Source organism: Octopus bimaculoides, chromosome 9, assembly GCF_046866305.1.
Source record: "Octopus bimaculoides isolate indiv1 chromosome 9, ASM4686630v1, whole genome shotgun sequence".
Lineage (NCBI taxonomy): Eukaryota > Metazoa > Mollusca > Cephalopoda > Octopoda > Octopodidae > Octopus > Octopus bimaculoides.
In genome coordinates this window covers 20,212,166-20,230,006 of record NC_142936.1, presented here as the reverse complement: position 1 = coordinate 20,230,006, position 17,841 = coordinate 20,212,166, and the positions used below count along the sequence as shown (strand labels likewise).

Genomic DNA, 17,841 nt, shown 5'->3' with positions numbered 1-17,841 from the left:
GCACGTCAGAAGAAGAAAAATATCTATTTAGTTGTCCCTATAATTCTAAAAAGTAATAATTTGTTAATGTTAATAAAGATTACCTAAAATTTGGTTTTCACATTTCTCAGATTATTTCTGTTCTAAAATACTAAGTGGGAGACAACCATCTTGACTAGGCTTTGGTTGGTAATTTGATCACTTTTGATGGTGGAAATTTTATTGCACAGCCACATCATTCCCACTGGTTTCTATTTCCATTATTCATCTGCTTAGTATGACCATAATAAAAGAAATCTAAATGGCAGGATTGTGAAACTAAGGCTTTCCATTTCTATTTAAAACACATTTTTAACAACTTTGCCACTAGCTTTTGAGGTCAGTTCGAAAATGCCAGATTATATATATATATAAAAAAAAACTTGTTTTTCATTTTGATTAATCAGTGCATATGTATTCTTTTGTGGCAAGGAACAATGCATGCATTTGCCTATCTCTGAAAACAAGTTTGTTTCTTTTTCACATAAAGCTTTTAAAATGCTGACGGTGTGCCATAACACTTTTAGTGCTTTATCCAGTATTTTAAATTGAAAAACATTAAAAGAAAGAGAAACAAACATTAAAAATAACCATTATCAGTATTCAAAGGTAGGTTGGTACAAGCTTGCAATTGATGATGGGAAATAAAATTCTTTTCAGTAAGTCTTGACTAGTCAGCAGAAAGAAAACCTAAATAACATAACACAAAATAAAGTACAACAACATTCAAGAAATAAATTCATTAAAGTTTCCTTTGACAAGTTCCAAATGAGCTTTTAAGTATGAAATATTTTACATTTAGGTGTTTCTAAAACTAGCAGTGTTGTTTTATAAAGATGGCATTAGATTAATTTTTCTCTACATTTAATACAAATAGTTATGATGGATCAAGTGTAGATCCTTTGCATTTGTGGTCTTGTGTGTTTGCCAACAATGCTCTAACATAGTCAATAGAGATGTACTTATTGGGAAATGTCTAATTCTCATTTAAAACATAGCCATGATGCTCCAGAACACCTTTTGTATGCATTCAAATTAGTTTCTGTCATGCTGATCAATTGATGATTTTTTAATAGTATTAGTCTTTTAGAAGAATTTTGATAATTTTTATATCATTGCTGTGTTGATAAAAATCTATTTATCTTTTATATAAAAAACAGTTATTTATTTTAGCTACTCATTTTTAAAGTGACAGAAGTTAATATCTGCTTTAGTCTTAATAATTATATTTTGTATTTCAACCAACTCCCTAAGTCAAATTTTTTATTTTGATAGGTAGCTCTTCAAATTATATGTGCTTATTTTGGTCCTTGCCAAGACATTAAACTGCATCCAGTGGCAAGGCTCTTGCTCAGGAATTCTAGAGTTTTGAGGAATGTGGAGTTCTCCCTTTAGTCAGCACTAGTCCCAGATCTGCTCTCACCTAGAGTTGTAGAATCTGTCATGGTTCCCTGGTCTAGTTTAAATAACAGAAGATAATCTCATGGCCAGATCATGCAGGACATAGAAGAGGACTTGCTCCTGCCCACTTCACACAGGCCCACTGGTCTGGTGTGTGGACATGTCCTGATGTAAGTGAACTAGTCCCCCTATCTGAGGGTTAAATACACTCTATCTCAATGTAAGCTTTGGGAAGTGAAAGATTAGTAAACCAGCAGAAAACTGCTATTCTCTTTTTCCTCTCCCGTATAAAAAAAAAACCCCCATTTATCTTCAACTTTATGGAGGTCTACATTCACTTCTACCTGTAAGAATGCCACATGAAAAGAAAGAGTTTACTTATATGAAAGTGCAGTCTTTTTAGGTGGGTTGTGTGGCTAACTTCATTTGGCCCCTCTATCTTTTCTTAGTTTCATTTAAAACATTAAAGTTCTCCTAGATTTTCTTACATACATCCATCTTATCCTTCCAACTGCAAAATGCCCAACTCATTGCCAGTAGAAAGAGCTGTTTAACAGCTGTGAAATTAGGGGTGGGAATGTTTTCAATCATCTTTCCCAATTGTTTGTGTTATTTCATCTCATGTCCATTTTTACATTTTAATTTTAAATTCCATCGAGGTCGACTTTCCCTTTCACCCTTTCAAGGTCGAATAAGTACCAGTTTAGCACTAGAGTTGATGTAATCAACTCTACTGTAGGCTCAAGGCCTGAAATTTTGAGATAGTAAAGATTACTATTAAATTATTTGTACTCAAATATTGGTGTCTCTTATCCACATGTCTGTTGGATAGGTTTCAGCCAATAAGTAGTAACTCAGTAATTCCTACCCTGTTCCAAAATACCTTAATACACCCCATAATTCTATTTAATTCTTAAAACCACAAGATAAAAAGTAGTCCTTGAAACACAAATATAAATGTTTTTCATGGTGTATATATTTCATATTTCTAGATTTGAATACAAGGATCTTATTGTGTGTGTATGTGCACATTGGCCCATAATATAGTCTAGGAAACTAGTAAAAGAACTATTTTAATTGAAATATTTGATATTAATTACATTTTGGCTCATTCTTCCTCAACTTTGCCGTTTGTTGTTATTGCTTCCCTTTCCTTGTTGTGTGCTTTGTTTTGTTTGTTTGTTTTTGTTTTCTTTTTACTTATCAGTCCATGAGAATGTTTTTGTTTAACTTGTTTGCTTGTCTGTCTGTTTAAATCCCTCCCCAGTTCCAATTCTTTATTAAATGTTGTCGCCAATCAGCTTCAGTTTCAATCTTTACTGATTGTTGTGTTTCAATACAGCTGTTTTTAGAAAGTAAGTCATGACATATAGACGGAAGGGGGATCATCTGTTTACAATCATGGCTACAGTTCTTAGACATAACACTGCTAGTGTTATCTCCAGTTCTTTTATAGGATGATTAAATTCATCAGTGTTCTTAAATAAGTGTTTTATTGTCAAGGATGTTTTTTTTTTCTTTCTATCTTTGACTTCTGCAGACTAACGGTCTAATAATTCAACTAAATATATTAATAAAAAAAATTGTTGCTTGTTTGCTTTTCACTTGCTGTGTGATTTTGTTTTTTCTTTTTTATGCTAGCGATCAACTACATTATACCTTCTTACGTTCATGTGTATATTAAGTTTACACATGCATGTTTGAGGCCTCTCCATTCTTTTTCATCATATTTTTATCATTTCACCTTTTCATATTACTCTTTTTTTTTTTTAACCTATTACAGTGTTAGCTTTCAATTCTGTCCATTACATCATATTCTATAATGTTAATTTTGACAAGAAACCCTTCTCAACTGTTTCAAAACTGGACTCATTTTCCCTTCCCTGTGTTTTAGTTTATACACTTATTTGTCTTTCAGATATTAAAAGTCTTTTAAATTTCAGGTTTCTAAATTAAATACTGATTAATTACTAAAACTTTAATGATTATCTTCCATTTTAACACATTTTGACAATAAGTGAGTACTGTATTGAGTCCTGGGACTCATGGGGCTGGTTACCAAGATCAGAATATCCCTTCTGGACCAGACACCAGCCCATTGCTGAGTTATGCATTTACAGCTAATTTGCCTGCAACTATGTGAAATGAAGTGTTTTGCTCAAGAACACAACATAGCACTTGATCCAGGAATTGAAACCACAATCTCACAATAATGAGTGCAGTATTTATTTCCAATCCATTGCCAGGATCTTTTAAACAATAATATTTCAGAATGTTATCATTTTAGTGAAACCATGGGGGTAGGTGAATATCATATCAATTTATTTTTTCATTTTGCACTTCATTTCTTATTATTTGTGTTTCTGCTTTCACTTCTTGTAGCAGTCTAGCATGGTTTAACTACAATATAGACCAAGTCACTAAGGTTGACTCTCAATATAGATAAAGCTGGTTATTAAATGAGTAAATCTTAATTCCTTCTTTCCTCCTTCCTCTCCTCCACCACCTTGCCTAGAGGAAAGTATTCATGGGCTTAATGTGCAATCAGTGCAGATGACATGCTGAGGGAAATAGTTCACATGATGGACACTACATGGATAAATCTTATGTATGTAGAGAATTAGGCTTAACCATTTACAGTTTTACTATTCCATAGATTACATGAAGATAGTTGAAGTATAACATAGTAAAAAGAAATAAGAGAAACTATTCAGGTTGTAATTGTAAGTTTTCTAAATATATCTATTTATATTACACCTGCATTTTATTCAAATGCAACTCTAGTAGCAAAATTATTTTTACTTGTTTAAATTAATACATTATTACTGTAACTAGTTTTTGGGAATACATTTTTTGCAGTGATTTTTTTTCCTTTCTTTCTCTCTAAATTTACAATAACTAGTTTTTCTCAAAAAATTAGTATTTTTGTTTTCAGCTCCTCTTGTAGCCAATTATAGAAGATCTCAATTCAGATTGTTATTTTGTAACTACAATTTGATGAAACATGATAAATCCATGCTGTTAATTACAGCTAGCTCTTACTTAGCCATGGTTTTGATAAACACTATATTATTGCAATTAAATTTATTGTAACCTTCTTTTGTTTTATGCAGTAATAAAATTTCATTGCCACACTTCGAAAATGACATGCAAACTGCTCAGTGCTTTTGAAATATTAGCCTGATGCCTACAAGAAAATAAATTATACCACTGTTGAAAATGTTAATAAGAGGTTGAAGAAGAAGAGGGACAAATGTGTTCATAGAAGAAGGCCAAACTTGTTCAATTGGCTCTTGACTTTTTTTTTTATCTTTCTTTTTTTTTTGTAAAAAAAATTATTTCTAGTAAATAGCTTTTAGTTTCCAATATTTATTTATAATTATTCTCATTGACTATTAAATTTGATTAACATGGTTTTGATATATGCAGGAACATCAGGAAATGAATTTGTTGCTTTAAAGCAAGGGATAGCTGTTTTCATCAGAAACTTGGCAACATGCTTTTCTCTCTTTATAATATAATGTATGCTTTTAATGTTGTCATATATATCCATGTTACTCATATGATTGCTTTTGTTCTGAGAAATTGTATTGTCGATGCTGCATGTATGGAGCCACTAGAGGTTGGCAATGTCTAATATTGTCCTAATATCCTAATGTTTCAGGGAGCATGTTTGTTTTATCCCATGCATGGATTATGGATTACATACAGTATTTCAATTCCTTGGAGTGCATTATATGTACATGTATTTGACAGTGTTGTATCTATCTGTCTCCCTCTTTCTCTCTCATATTTTTGTGAACATTAGATAACGAAGCAACCAAAGATATTACTCCATCTCCTTTAAAGTATACGTGACAAATTGTTGAATTTTGAATTTGCTGATGCCATATTCTTGGCAGTAGTATCTGTTTTTCTCTCCAAGTCTTTAATTGAAATAAAATATGCATATTTTAGAAACAGGAAAGCTTTTTTTTTTTGTTTCCTAATTTTTTAAAAATACAAATGAATTTTGAGTCTTTACAATTTAACATCTTACTGTATGTAATAATCTACAGTGAAGGGTATTTCTCAGCTCTAGCATTTCAGAGATGGGATATCATTTTCATAGTGTTTCGTTAAACTTGACTTTGAATATGCAGTTAACCGTGAAATAATAGTTGTTATGGTTTAAAATTAGAGAGATATCTCCCCTGGGTTTTACCCTGCTAGATGTTACAAGACACAGCTTGGACAAATCCACAGAGAAGCAATGTGTACCACCAACTAAAATTCAAGTGAGCTTCTACATGGTTATTGTCTCAACCTGCTTGAGATAGCAAAGCAGGTTTCTCTCAAATCTTGCTCTTCTATCTTAAAAGTGACAGACAAAAACGTAGTCCTTGATAAACTGTAGATGAAATAAGGTGTAGTGATCACAGCTGTGGTGTTTTTAACTGAAGAACTGATCTAGTGTTAGAAAACTACCAAACAAGACTTAAGTTGACAAATAGCAAAGAAAATTTCTCTTTACATATGTTGTAGATTCAATTTGTTTCCTGATTAAACATCACTTAGCTGGCCCCTTTGTTACTTTTTGTGGGGTCAGCCCAATTGTAAGCATTTGAACCAGGTTTTTGTTTTGGGAGTAAACTTCCTCCTGTTTAAACCTTTGAAAGTTGGGCCTATTGCTTTTCAAAAGAATTTATTGAAATATCTACTTCATATACTTACCAGGTTTTGTTAAATATTTTCAGTCTACTGCTTCCTCTTTTTCTTTCTCCCTCCCTCTTTCTCTCATCACATTGGCTAATTGTGTAAATGTGTTTATAAGTATATTATATATTTTATTTTTAGGATGGCTTTGCTGCACCAGATGATGATGGATTTGCAGACAGTGCAGATGGCAATGTGGAAGAATACTAAATGCTCACATCTATACTTTGGAGAGCAAAAACAAAATTTGAACTCATTCTTTACTTATTCTCATTGGAAGATATCAATTCACAATCCCTATGTGATATTTCATTGTGAGTGGGGCCCCTTTCAGTCGCAGCAGTTTGATATCCTTTTTTGTCTTCAATGTCATCAAAGGGGCTAAAGTGAGCTAGCATCTGGAAGGGGTCTGCTGCTACTACTACACATTACCACAACCTGAAAATATTGGGCTTTCCGCTGTAACCAGAACTTGGCCAAACCTCTTTCTCTCTTTCTCTGTCTCTTGTACACAGCAACTCTAACTCTTTACTTCTTAAAGACAATGACTGCTTCTCAAGCATTTTCTACTTTCCATGAAGCTAAATGTAAATCCGGCTTTGTTCTTGTTACAATCAAAACATTATTATTAATATTATTATTATTATTAATATAATTATTGAGTGGCTAAAAGATTCTCATATAAAACAGTTTGCAATGAACCTTTGATAGCCATCTGCTCCTGTGTTTATCAGCAGGAGGTGGTTACTATATGGAATCATAGAGATTGTGTCCAATTCAATTTTCAATTTAGATTGGGGAGTTTCTAATTCTGAAAGAGATATTGAGTTACGTAGGATCTCTCTCTCTCTCTCTCTCTCTCTCTCTGTGTGTATGTATGTATATTTTACATGTGTAACGTGCGTTTGTGGTTTTTATGTGCTTTACTTGATTGTGGTGTAAATGTAGAGTGTGCTAGAGTGTGAATGTGCTGGGTGATGAAAGTTATTCCTAAGGTTCTATGGAGTTTGTATCATACTAAGGTGACTAACTCTTCAGTGAATGTTTGTGCTGAACATTTGTCACCTCAATATAATACAAGCTAGGTTTGAAGTGCCTGCTACTGCTTGCAAACACAAATATTCCTGTATAATAATTAGTATATGAACCCTCGCACTTCAACCAAACAAAAAATAACTATGAATATAAACCCAACAACTTAACTCCACTTTTCAGCAGTACTGTCTTCTCATTCTCTCCCTATGTCTGTGTGCCTAATCTCTTGGCTGTTTGCTACCTGTTAATGTTGTCACTCTGCTTTGTGTCTGAAATACCTAATGGCAATTCAATATCTTGTAAATTAGCTTCCCACTATGCAAAGTTCATTAAAGGCATCATTAATGTTCAAGGGGGAGGTGTCTTTTGTTTCTTTTACCCTTTTTTTTTTTTTTTTTTTTTTTTTTTTTTGAAATAAAACCTGAAATAAGACAATTTTTAATTTTTTTTTTTTTCTCATTTAACAATCATGTCTTTCCTTTTTAAAAATAAAATAAAATAAAATAATAGGTTTCTGCTATTATTTCAATCAAAACATTTCAAAATTTTAACTGTGTTTAAGAATCATTAAAGGTATCTTTGAATCTGACTTTTTACTTCTCATAATCTTTCTCACTGAGTTATGTCTTTCTCTCACACACGTGTTTTAATTTTCAACTCTCTCTCTCTCTCTCTCTCTCTTTCTTCTGCTCCTCTTTCTCTCTCCTCTCTAATCAATTATACTGTTTTTCTTTTTCTTTTTTTATTGCTCTTGCTGATGTAGCAGTCAGTTGTACATTATGTCCTGTCATTTCAGTTCTCCAGACAGATCAATAAATCAAATCTATAACAGCCATTTTCTTCCTTTTTTTCTTTAATCTTATTTACATCAGCTGTGCTAGGCTTTCCATGTGCTTGAACAGTTGGTATAAATATGCAGTCCAATGGTATTTTACACCTTCTTTTCTATCACATATGTAAGCTTCAACAAATTCTATGTCAAGTGCTCAGCACTAACTTTTAAGCTCTCATTTCTTCCTAGGATGATGATCTAGTTCTTATAACAATATGTAGATTGGGAACAAAACTTTGGAATTGAAAGGCCCTAAATGTAGCAATGATTATAAAGATTTAGTAAGGAGGAAAGACAAGACCTTTCTACATTAAGGGGAATGGGCATGCTTAATGTGTAGTAAAAGAGTTGGCAAAGATTCTCTATGCTGTGCCTTGTATAAGCAGTACTGATAATGTAGGGGTCACCGGCAGAAGTGTGATTCAGAGTATATGGAAAATAGATTCACTCACATGTTTGGAAGGTTCCCAAGAAGTAGCTGATGGCTTCTGTTATGTAAACAGCCTAATTGGTAGTGGGGGGTGAGTATTCTGAAATCATAGGACCAAGAGTAAGAATGGGTTGGAAAAGTTCAGAGAGCCTTTACTGTTGCTGACAACAAAGGCTTCTTCAGTGTTAGATGTGGGTCTTGAATGCAGAAGATTTGTGATGGCTATAAGGAAATAAAGCTACGTTAATGTTCCTGAGAGACTGTGCTACAAATTAGATGCAGTGTGCATGAGAGAAGACTGGTGGTTGACAGCTGTATAAAGGAGGGCTGGCACTTGAAATGAATGAAACCTGTGTAAGAAAGAGACTCAGATGTGGGATGAAGTGGTGAAGATGACAATTAGCAGAACATTTCTTTTGTGCGCAGAATTTCACAGCCTATAATTACTTGCACATGCTACACAAGTCCATGGCTGTATGGTTAAGAAATTTGGTTCCCAACTGATTGGTTTCTGGTTCAGTCCCACTGCATGCCACTTGCCCTCTGCTATAACTCCCAAGCCAATCAAATCCTTGAGTGAGTTTAGTAAACCATGTGATAGTTGCAAATGAGTGTCACTATCATTTATTTCTAATCTTCCATGAAAGTATGTCTGATCAAAGGGAAATATTACCTTGTTTAAAAAAAAGGGTATCTGGCCCATGCAAATATGAAAAAGTGGATATTGAAATGATGAAATACTTATAATTCCTGAGCAGATTCAGCTGGCTAATTTAGTATATACAGTTCCATGAGTAATTCTAATTAGCAAGACCTATGATTTTTTATATTTCTGTCAGCAGGTGCAGCATTTAGGTTTTTTTAGTCTATACTGCAAGCACCTTCTCTCTCAAATGTCTCAAGACATTCAAGCAAAACTTATTATTGTCTGACCATATGGAACAAAATCTTTGATGATACATTTTCTAATTGAGGAAAATGAGTGGCATTCTTACCTGTTCATTGTGGTCATGGCAACGATCAAACTGAGTTCAGTACCTTTTTTTATTTTGCCATTGTAGATGCACGCCAACAATTTGTTACATTTTTTTTTTTTTTTTCAATGACTGACTTCTTTCTTTTTCAGGTTTTCTATGAAATATATTACATGATCTCTGTTCCTTGGAGTTGGCTGTTCTCATCTCCCCATTTTACTCATATTTCCACCTCTTGGTAATCCTTAGTGTGTCCAACCACCCTTTCTGGAACATTGACACTTTGGAATCTTCCCCCTGCAACAGCTTAAACAGAACATTGACATCTCACCAGTCACAGAGGCTCTAAACTTTCCTCATGATTCAGCCATGGGCAAGTGTCTTCTATTACACCACTAAGCCAACAAATGCCTTGAGTGAATTTGGTAGAAAAACTATGGAAGCCCATAATGTATATATATATATATGTGAGTGTGAGAATGTGTGCCTTTGTGTTTATGTTCCCGACACCACTGCTTGACAACAGCTGCTGGTTTACATCCCAGTAACTTAATGGTTTGGGGGGAAAAGAGACCATGAAAATAAGTATACCAAACTTAAAAGATTAAGTGCTGTGGTCAATTTATTTGATTAAACCCCTTTAAGGCAGATTTGTAACACAGCTGTAATCTAATGACTGAATCAAAATATTAAAAAAAAAACATGACATTAAAAAATTTGTGGCACTTTGCCATAAGATGTTACAATGACAATTTATTTATTTCTATTGCTATACTTCTTGAGGGGATGAACAGAAACCAATTAATAAAACGCTTAATGGCAATAAAACCTGTAACACCTAGTCAAACTAACTGAGGCTTAATTATCATAACAAAAGAATGTTAATGCTTTTACAATACCAAACTTGATGAACCAGTTATTAATTATATTTTTGGAATCTTCACATCAACATAAGGTTTTTCATAAATTACAGCATAGCTTATAATAGTAAATTTCATCAATATTGCTTTAGCGTTCACCTTTGTATGCTTTGAGGAATTGGTTAATGCAAGTTTTCTACAGCCAGAAGTCTCCTTCCTGATGCCAACATTCACCTTCTTTGAAGTAGTAGTAGTAGTAGTAAGAAACTCTCAAGGGAGCTGAACAGCAGATCTTCAGGGAAGAAACCCCACTCAAACAAGTGTCTCAGCTCTTAACTTCTTACACTCTAAGGAGCCAGTCTAGGTCATGAATTCTGGCTACTAATGGACAGAATCATAAAAATATTCAGAATAACAATAAGCCTCTCTTTCAACTACTGGTATCTGCAGACACTTTTTAGCCACTTGGAGATTTCATCTAATTCTAACTCCTCCCCATTGGCTCAGCTTTCAAACATTTTCAGACATTCCCCATACTGGATTACATTTGTGAAACAGCCAAAAGTATTGAGCTTACATGAGAACATTCAACAAATTTGCAAAAGATGATGAAACCCAACATGAATTATAGATTTAGACAAGACTTCGAGCTGAAACACAAGTGTACATAAACCTGATTGTGATTTTACTAATCCTTAAAAAGCAGTGTTTTATTTATTTTTTTATCACTTGGTTAGAGGGAACAGCAGCACCCATGTTATTTTACAGGGCCTCTGTAATTAGTGGGAAGGAAGCTTTTCTTAAACTAGAGATAGGGCTCAAATGTTTGTAATATAGTGAATTCTGCTAAAGATCAGGTGGTGTTAAACTGGATGCTGGATTAGGTTCACCACCCAAGTAGGCCACAGTAAAATTCAAACAATCATCAGTTTTCTGTTGCTGTGACAAGATTTGTCCAATTCATTTGTTGTTGTTGGCACTCCGTTGCTTACGACGTCGAGGGTTCCAGTTGATCCGATCAACGGAACAGCCTGCTCGCGAAATTAACGTGCAAGTGGCTGAGCACTCCTCAGACACGTGTACCCTTAACGTAATTCTCGGGGATATATTCAGTGTGACACTGTGACAAAGCTGACCCTTTGAATTACAGGTACAACAGAAACAGGAAGTAAGAGAGAGAGAAAGTTGTGGTGAAAGAGTACAGCAGGGTTTGCCACCATCCCCTGCCGGAGCCTTGTGGAGCTTTAGGTGTTTTCGCTCAATAAACACTCACAACGCCCGGTCTGAGAATCGAAACCGCGAGTCCACTGCCCTAACCACTGGGCCATTGCGCCTCCACTTGTCCAATTCATACTAGCATGGAAAAATTCAATCAGTGCAGTGAGGATTAAGCAACTTAGATAATGTTGAAAGTAACTCATGAAAACATGTATGGTAACAAGTCATCAATTCCTACTAGCCATGTATTTCCATCCTATCAACTGGTGATGGTACTTTTTTATATCACACATTGCTTATAAAAGCTTAACCCTCTCAGACCTGGGTCCCTATCTAATGTTACCCTCTACCTGGCCTGCTGAGCAAGAAAATAAATAGTTGCATACACAGCTCAGAAGTAACATCATCATCATTGTTTAACGTCTGCCTTCTATGCTAGCATGGGTTGGACAATTTGACTGAGGACTGGCAAACCAGATGGCTACACCAGGCTCCAAATTGCAGGCAAACTAATGAACAGAATCACAAAAACATTTAGGAGAATAAAAATAATAGACCAATCTCTCAATTACCATATTTGTTGATTGCAGTCAAACTAATGGACAGAATCACAAAAAAAATTCAGAATAACAATAAGACTATCTTTCAACTACTGGTATTTGTTCACCTGAATTGCTGCTTTCCTCATCACTTTCATCAGTTTGATTATCTAAATCACTCATTGTCTGCATATGGGTTAAGCTCTTTGTCTGAAGAATAAATATCCTCAATGACTTCTTCTGTAGAGAGTCTAGGTCTTCCTCATTTATCAAGACAAGGTACTGGGTTCATCGCATGCCTGTTTCATCCACAAAAGAATTTCTTTTTTTTTTTTTCTGATTAAAAACGACACGGGTGACCATTTAACAAGTCATAAACACACTTGACTACAAGGCTGCAACGTGATCGGTTGTCTATTTTTAGTATTTTATTTTTCCATGTGCTATTCATTACCACTTTTAAGGGAATCTGGTAGAATTTATGCTCAGACTCTTCCTGCTATACCAGAAACACAGTGCAATAAGTTTAAAATTAATACAGTAGGTGAGATCCTTACCAGTGCTGCTGGACTGGCTCCTGTGTAGGTGGCATGTAAAATACACAGTTTCAAGCGTGGCCGTTGCCACTACCGCCTGACTGGCCTTCGTGCCAGTGGCACATAAAAGCATCCACTACTCTCGGAGTGGTTCGTGTTAGGAAGGGCATCCAGCTGTAGAAACACTGCCAAATCAGATTGGAGCCTGGTGTAACCACCTCGTTCACCAGTCCTCAGTCAAATCGTCCAACCCATGCTAGCATGGAAAGTGGACGTTAAACGATGATGATGACAGAAAACTCAGTTTGATAAGTAGTTTTATATTTCTTATTAAGCCCTTCACTCCATCCATCTGGAGCTTGAGGCCAGTGATGACCTTCCTCCACTGAACTGCCTCTTCTACTTCTCCAGTTGAATCCCTGCTTTTTCACCTCTGTCCCAGAATCCCAGCACATTTTCTAGAGGGAAGCCTTCTCCTAAATATTGTTGCATTTTGAATAGTGATCAATTTTGTAACATTTTTATGGGGAGAGGTGTTGGTTCCAGGAAAACCAATTTTTACCTCTGGGAACAGGTGGTCCTTATTAGTCTAGCTTCTATCCCTTGATCTGTCCAGCATAGGAAGCTTGACCAGGAAATCAAGCTCTGCTAGTATAGCTTTCAGAGTCTTTGAGGCATATAAGCCATCACACCACGACGACTAAGCAATAAAATAAGGTTAGTTGGTCAGACCAAACATGAAATGATTAACATGCTCAACCATTTGATATAGATTATTTTCTCACTGACAGTTGACAGCAGAGCCCTGTATTTTAAGTTACACAAAGTGGGAGTCCAAGCATATTACATCACCTTATCTATCTGGTTTTATCTTTGCTAGCTTGTGTTAACCCTTTAGTATTCAGATTTCTTTGTCTAATGTAATGCATATTCATTCACATTGTTTAGAATCATGCAGTATCTTGTAGCTTCAAGCTTTCTATGATGTGATTGTTTAGTTTTGGAATGACATTCTATAGTAGGTATGAAAGGTCAGATATGGATGGTTTAAATGCTAAAGAGTTAAAAACAAAATCTAAGATAAAATAGAACATAGTAGAAACAGTCAGTGTTATAGCTATATACCATTGCTAACAAATTTGGAAAAGAGGTTCTCCCTCGGACAACTAAAAGTCTTTGGGTGCTACCTGAAACAGACATTTCTTCATGTAATTTTATCCTCCTTGTGAACTATTTCTTTGTTTCATTATTATCTGCCAATATAGACCATAACTAGTTTCTTTAGCTTTTACAAATGTTAACTGATCTCACTAGAGATCAGCTTAAGAAATCAGCTTAAGAATATTTTCAAGGTAAAAAATAAAATTATAATAAATAACACACACAAGAAGAAAAAACAACGCCCAAAATGTAATAAAAAAACTAAATAAAATAAAATAAAAAGAGAAGCAAAAACAGATTCAAAATAGTTAATGACCTGCAAAATACATTTTTTTATCTTTATTATAATGTTCCCCCACCCAATATCTTTGATACAAAAAAATATTCTTCAGGTCATAACAGCTACAACCCGATACATAAATGTATTAACTACAAACAGAAGTTCTAAATGAAGCTGAAAAGAGTTAACAATTGCAAGAAGCAGGACATGCTAGAAGAGTAAACAGCATTTAGAGCTGTTCATACTATAAAAATGATTGGACTGTTCATTACAGCAAATGGCAGACATCTACATAGCCTGGCTGGTCTTCTACCCAGTCGAGTGATTTCCACATGCCTTTATTTTTATATATATATATATATATTCATACACACACACATACATGAGAGTCTAAGGATTATCACTCTATAATGAGTGTCTATATGTTGTATGATATAATTATTAATAATGATGCATTAATGAAAAATTCATATCCAACTCTAATAGTTGACTTGTGGAAGGAATTTTCAATTATTTCCAAGCACTTTGCTAATGTTAAATGATTGCAAAGCTAAGGTGATTGTGTGTATAATATACATATATATACACCCCCACACATACATGTGTGTGTGTGTGTATATATATATATATATATATATATATATATATATATATATATATATATTCGTTAGATGACAAAAGAAATGCAGAATTTAGTCTAGAAACTTTTTTTTTTCCATTGGCTTTTATTAATAATGAATAACTCGGCCATAAATAGGAAGAAAATGACAAATAATGATAATAATAATCAGTTATGGTAAATAAACCTTTCCATGTGGTAACTTAGAACCAGAGAAAGCAAATAAAAACATTAACATTAAATAAAAAAATAAATTTCAGTTTGTTTTTTTTTTAATCTAAAAGAAAATAAATAAAATAATTTTTTTAATAGGTAAGGGCTTCCAAATTGGTGATATTTCCAATATTTTGCCAACTATCAGAGTGAATGTAATGATTCTTTCAAATTGTGCAGATAATTCTATGAATGACGAAGCTTACATCCATTAATGTAAGCCATGGTCTCGAGGGAGGGAGGGAGGGAAAAGATTTCAAATAAAAATTAATTATCATCATCTTCAGTCTTTGATCGTTTTGATGATGGCTGAGAAGCTATATCTTCAGACGGTGTCGCCTCCACTTTGTTGCTGTTTTGTGTATCTGGAGAATTTTCTGTCTGTTCTGAGGTCCGTTTTTTACCACCAATATTTCTCTTTTTGAAATCAACAATAAGACAGGTCATGTTGTCACAGCCAGTGCCATCACCCATTGTGTTTGGGGCTAGGCAATAATCAAATATCTACAAAATAAAACAACAAATCTCAGATTAAATTCATGATTATTTCAGTCAAGATTTAGAGAAACAAATATAAAGCAAAAATTGAAGGCTGAGAAAAAAACCCCAAAAACAAATGCTCAATACATAAGAAAATCCATTCCTCTTGTCAGGAACATATTTTCCCAAACTTAGCTCTGTACTCTCCTTGTGAAGAGAAGAGACAGAAATAGAAAGATTAATATAGTCTCACTTTTCACATCAAGCAATCTCTAAGTGGTTGCTCAACTTGCTAGAAATAGCAACCAAGTGTCCCTCGTTATATAACTTACTGTCTTAAAAAAGGATATAATGTAAATCTAAATTAAACTGTTTGAAGAAAAAAATTATGGTTGCAACTGGAGTAACTTTGATTAAAAGTCAGCTTGATGAAAACTGACTTGAAGTTAAACAGTAATCACATCTCACTAACCAATATGACTGACAAAAAAAAAACTTATTAAGCACCATTCCATTATATAAAAATTACTTATTGATGAGAAAGATGGGAAAATCAATGTTGACAACTAATAGCTGAACTGACTGGTGAGAAAGGCTGAAAGTAACTGACTGTAATTTACCTCTTCACAAATTGCCGATAAATTTGGTTTTCTATTAGGATCTTCAAGTCGTTCCTTAACAAAATCGACCACTTCTTGACTAGACATAAAATTCCTGTAAGAAGAATTAAAACAAGCATAATTAAATATCAACTTCCAACAATTTAGAAAGAGTGGGTAGGTATTTGTGTTAGCAAGTAGTATTTTAGTTTCTTCAAGGAGTAGTAAGCTTGCTCATTGCAAGTACTCGATTCAGTTGATTCCAGCCGACAGCACCTAGTAAAGACTCTGCACCCAGGGTTACAGAGTGGATCTCTTTAAGAAAGAAAGTAAATGTAACATCAATGATTGATGACAGATTGACATCCAGTAGTGTCATCAAAGATCTGAAGACTACTGGTGGAGGTGGTGTTCCTTGATAAGAGTGAGGCATTAGCAATATAAATTGTGGTCTACCAGAGTTAGTGGAGGAGCAATGCCACTCTAGCTTATATGCCAATACACCACCTAAACCTTGAGTACTTCAACAAATCTGCTGTTGCAAGCATTTGGAGCAGGACTCTGGTCCTAGGATAATTTCTTGCTAGTCGTATCAGTACCCTGAAAAAGTGTCAGGTGTTAACCTTACCCTGACTAAATAAAGAAAAAAAAACTTTTTAAAGAAGTGGAGAAAGCAAAGTCAGTGTATTTACCATATTCCATCACATGCAAGAACAAGAAACTCATCATCTTCACTTAAAGTCCAACTTTGGAGATCTGGCAGTGCTGTTATCATTTGTTGCTCAGGTGGTAATTCAGTAAATTGTTTGTAGGAATGGTCCCCTACAAATCAAAAAAAAAAAAAAAAAAAAAAAAACAAGGTTATTTTAATCAGATATGTCCAAGAATGAAAGCAACCTCAGTAGGTAACAGATAGTCACTCAATAGAGATGGTCACTACTTCAAACAAAATTGAAAAGTTCAGCAGTTTCACAAACTCAAATACAACCGAACAACTCCACAATTTATGTGTATGTGTAATATATATACCAGCATATATATATATGTATATATATATATATATATATATATATATATATATATATATATAGTGGATGGGGTGTTGCACTCACAACTGTGATATCATGGTTTCAATTCCTAGACCGGGTGGTGCATTGAATTCTTGAGCAAAATACTTAATTTCATGTTGCCCTGTGGTCACTTCACCTGACATGTAATACACTGTGCACCTGTGCAGGCAATGTTGATTTGATGGGGGGGGGGGGGAGTTAATGTGCAGCACATACATTTAATCACTCGGCAAAAGAGTTGAACAATCATACATTGTCTTCAATGGGAGAGTCCACCATACATACACACATATATAAATATACATACATATGCCAGTATGGAAAACAGATGTTAGGTGATGATGATGATTATATCTTATACATAAATGGCAATTTCTTTCTGTCGATCTGTCTGTTACCATCTTGCTGCCTACACCAGTGAACCAATCTTAAAGAAAATTTACATACTTGATAAACTAACATCCAGCTGAATTGTAGGCTAATTGGATTTCAATAAAAATCTATAAAGGGCCTCTGTAGGTGGCCCATTATAGATTTTTAGACTGTTAGTGTGAGGGAAATGTGGTGACATAGTGAATGTGGCTGATATCAGGGAAAGGGAGAACAGCATTGTGTAAGCAACAAATATGGAGTGGCAATGGGATATAACATTAATACAGCTGTCATATACACACGATGCTGCATACATAGATACATGCATGCACATAACTTTTAAAATGCCAAGGACAGTTAAAAAAGGTGGCCAAGGAATATGTAGCTTTAAGGAGAGAGGGGGGTAGGTGGCTTTTCTGCTGCGGAGCGCCAAAAAACACTCACACACAGACACACATGTATCTACTATACACCATTTTAAACTCGTGATTACCTGTGTGTACGTTTGT

General features: G+C 34.4%; 2 protein-coding genes across 4 annotated transcripts in view; one reads left to right on the top strand and one right to left on the bottom strand.

The window, feature by feature from the left end:
• The window catches only part of LOC106876197 (microtubule-associated protein RP/EB family member 1), a 36,366-nt gene extending 28,384 nt beyond the window's left edge, over positions 1 to 7,982 (top strand). For both annotated transcript variants that reach the window (XM_014924639.3, XM_014924640.3), the window contains one exon: positions 6,256 to 7,982. In XM_014924639.3, the coding sequence (XP_014780125.1) occupies positions 6,256 to 6,324 (69 nt within the window). In that variant the 3' untranslated portion in view covers positions 6,325 to 7,982. The remainder of the gene's footprint in view (positions 1 to 6,255) is intronic.
• Positions 7,983 to 14,670: 6,688 nt separating this feature from the next.
• Positions 14,671 to 17,841, bottom strand: part of LOC106876200 (protein phosphatase 1G) — a 42,964-nt gene continuing 39,793 nt past the window's right edge. For both annotated transcript variants that reach the window (XM_014924657.3, XM_014924658.3), the window contains 3 exons: positions 16,583 to 16,712; positions 15,912 to 16,005; positions 14,671 to 15,315 (listed from right to left, as the gene is read on the bottom strand). In XM_014924657.3, the coding sequence (XP_014780143.1) occupies positions 15,079 to 15,315; positions 15,912 to 16,005; positions 16,583 to 16,712 (461 nt within the window). In that variant the 3' untranslated portion in view covers positions 14,671 to 15,078. The remainder of the gene's footprint in view (positions 15,316 to 15,911; positions 16,006 to 16,582; positions 16,713 to 17,841) is intronic.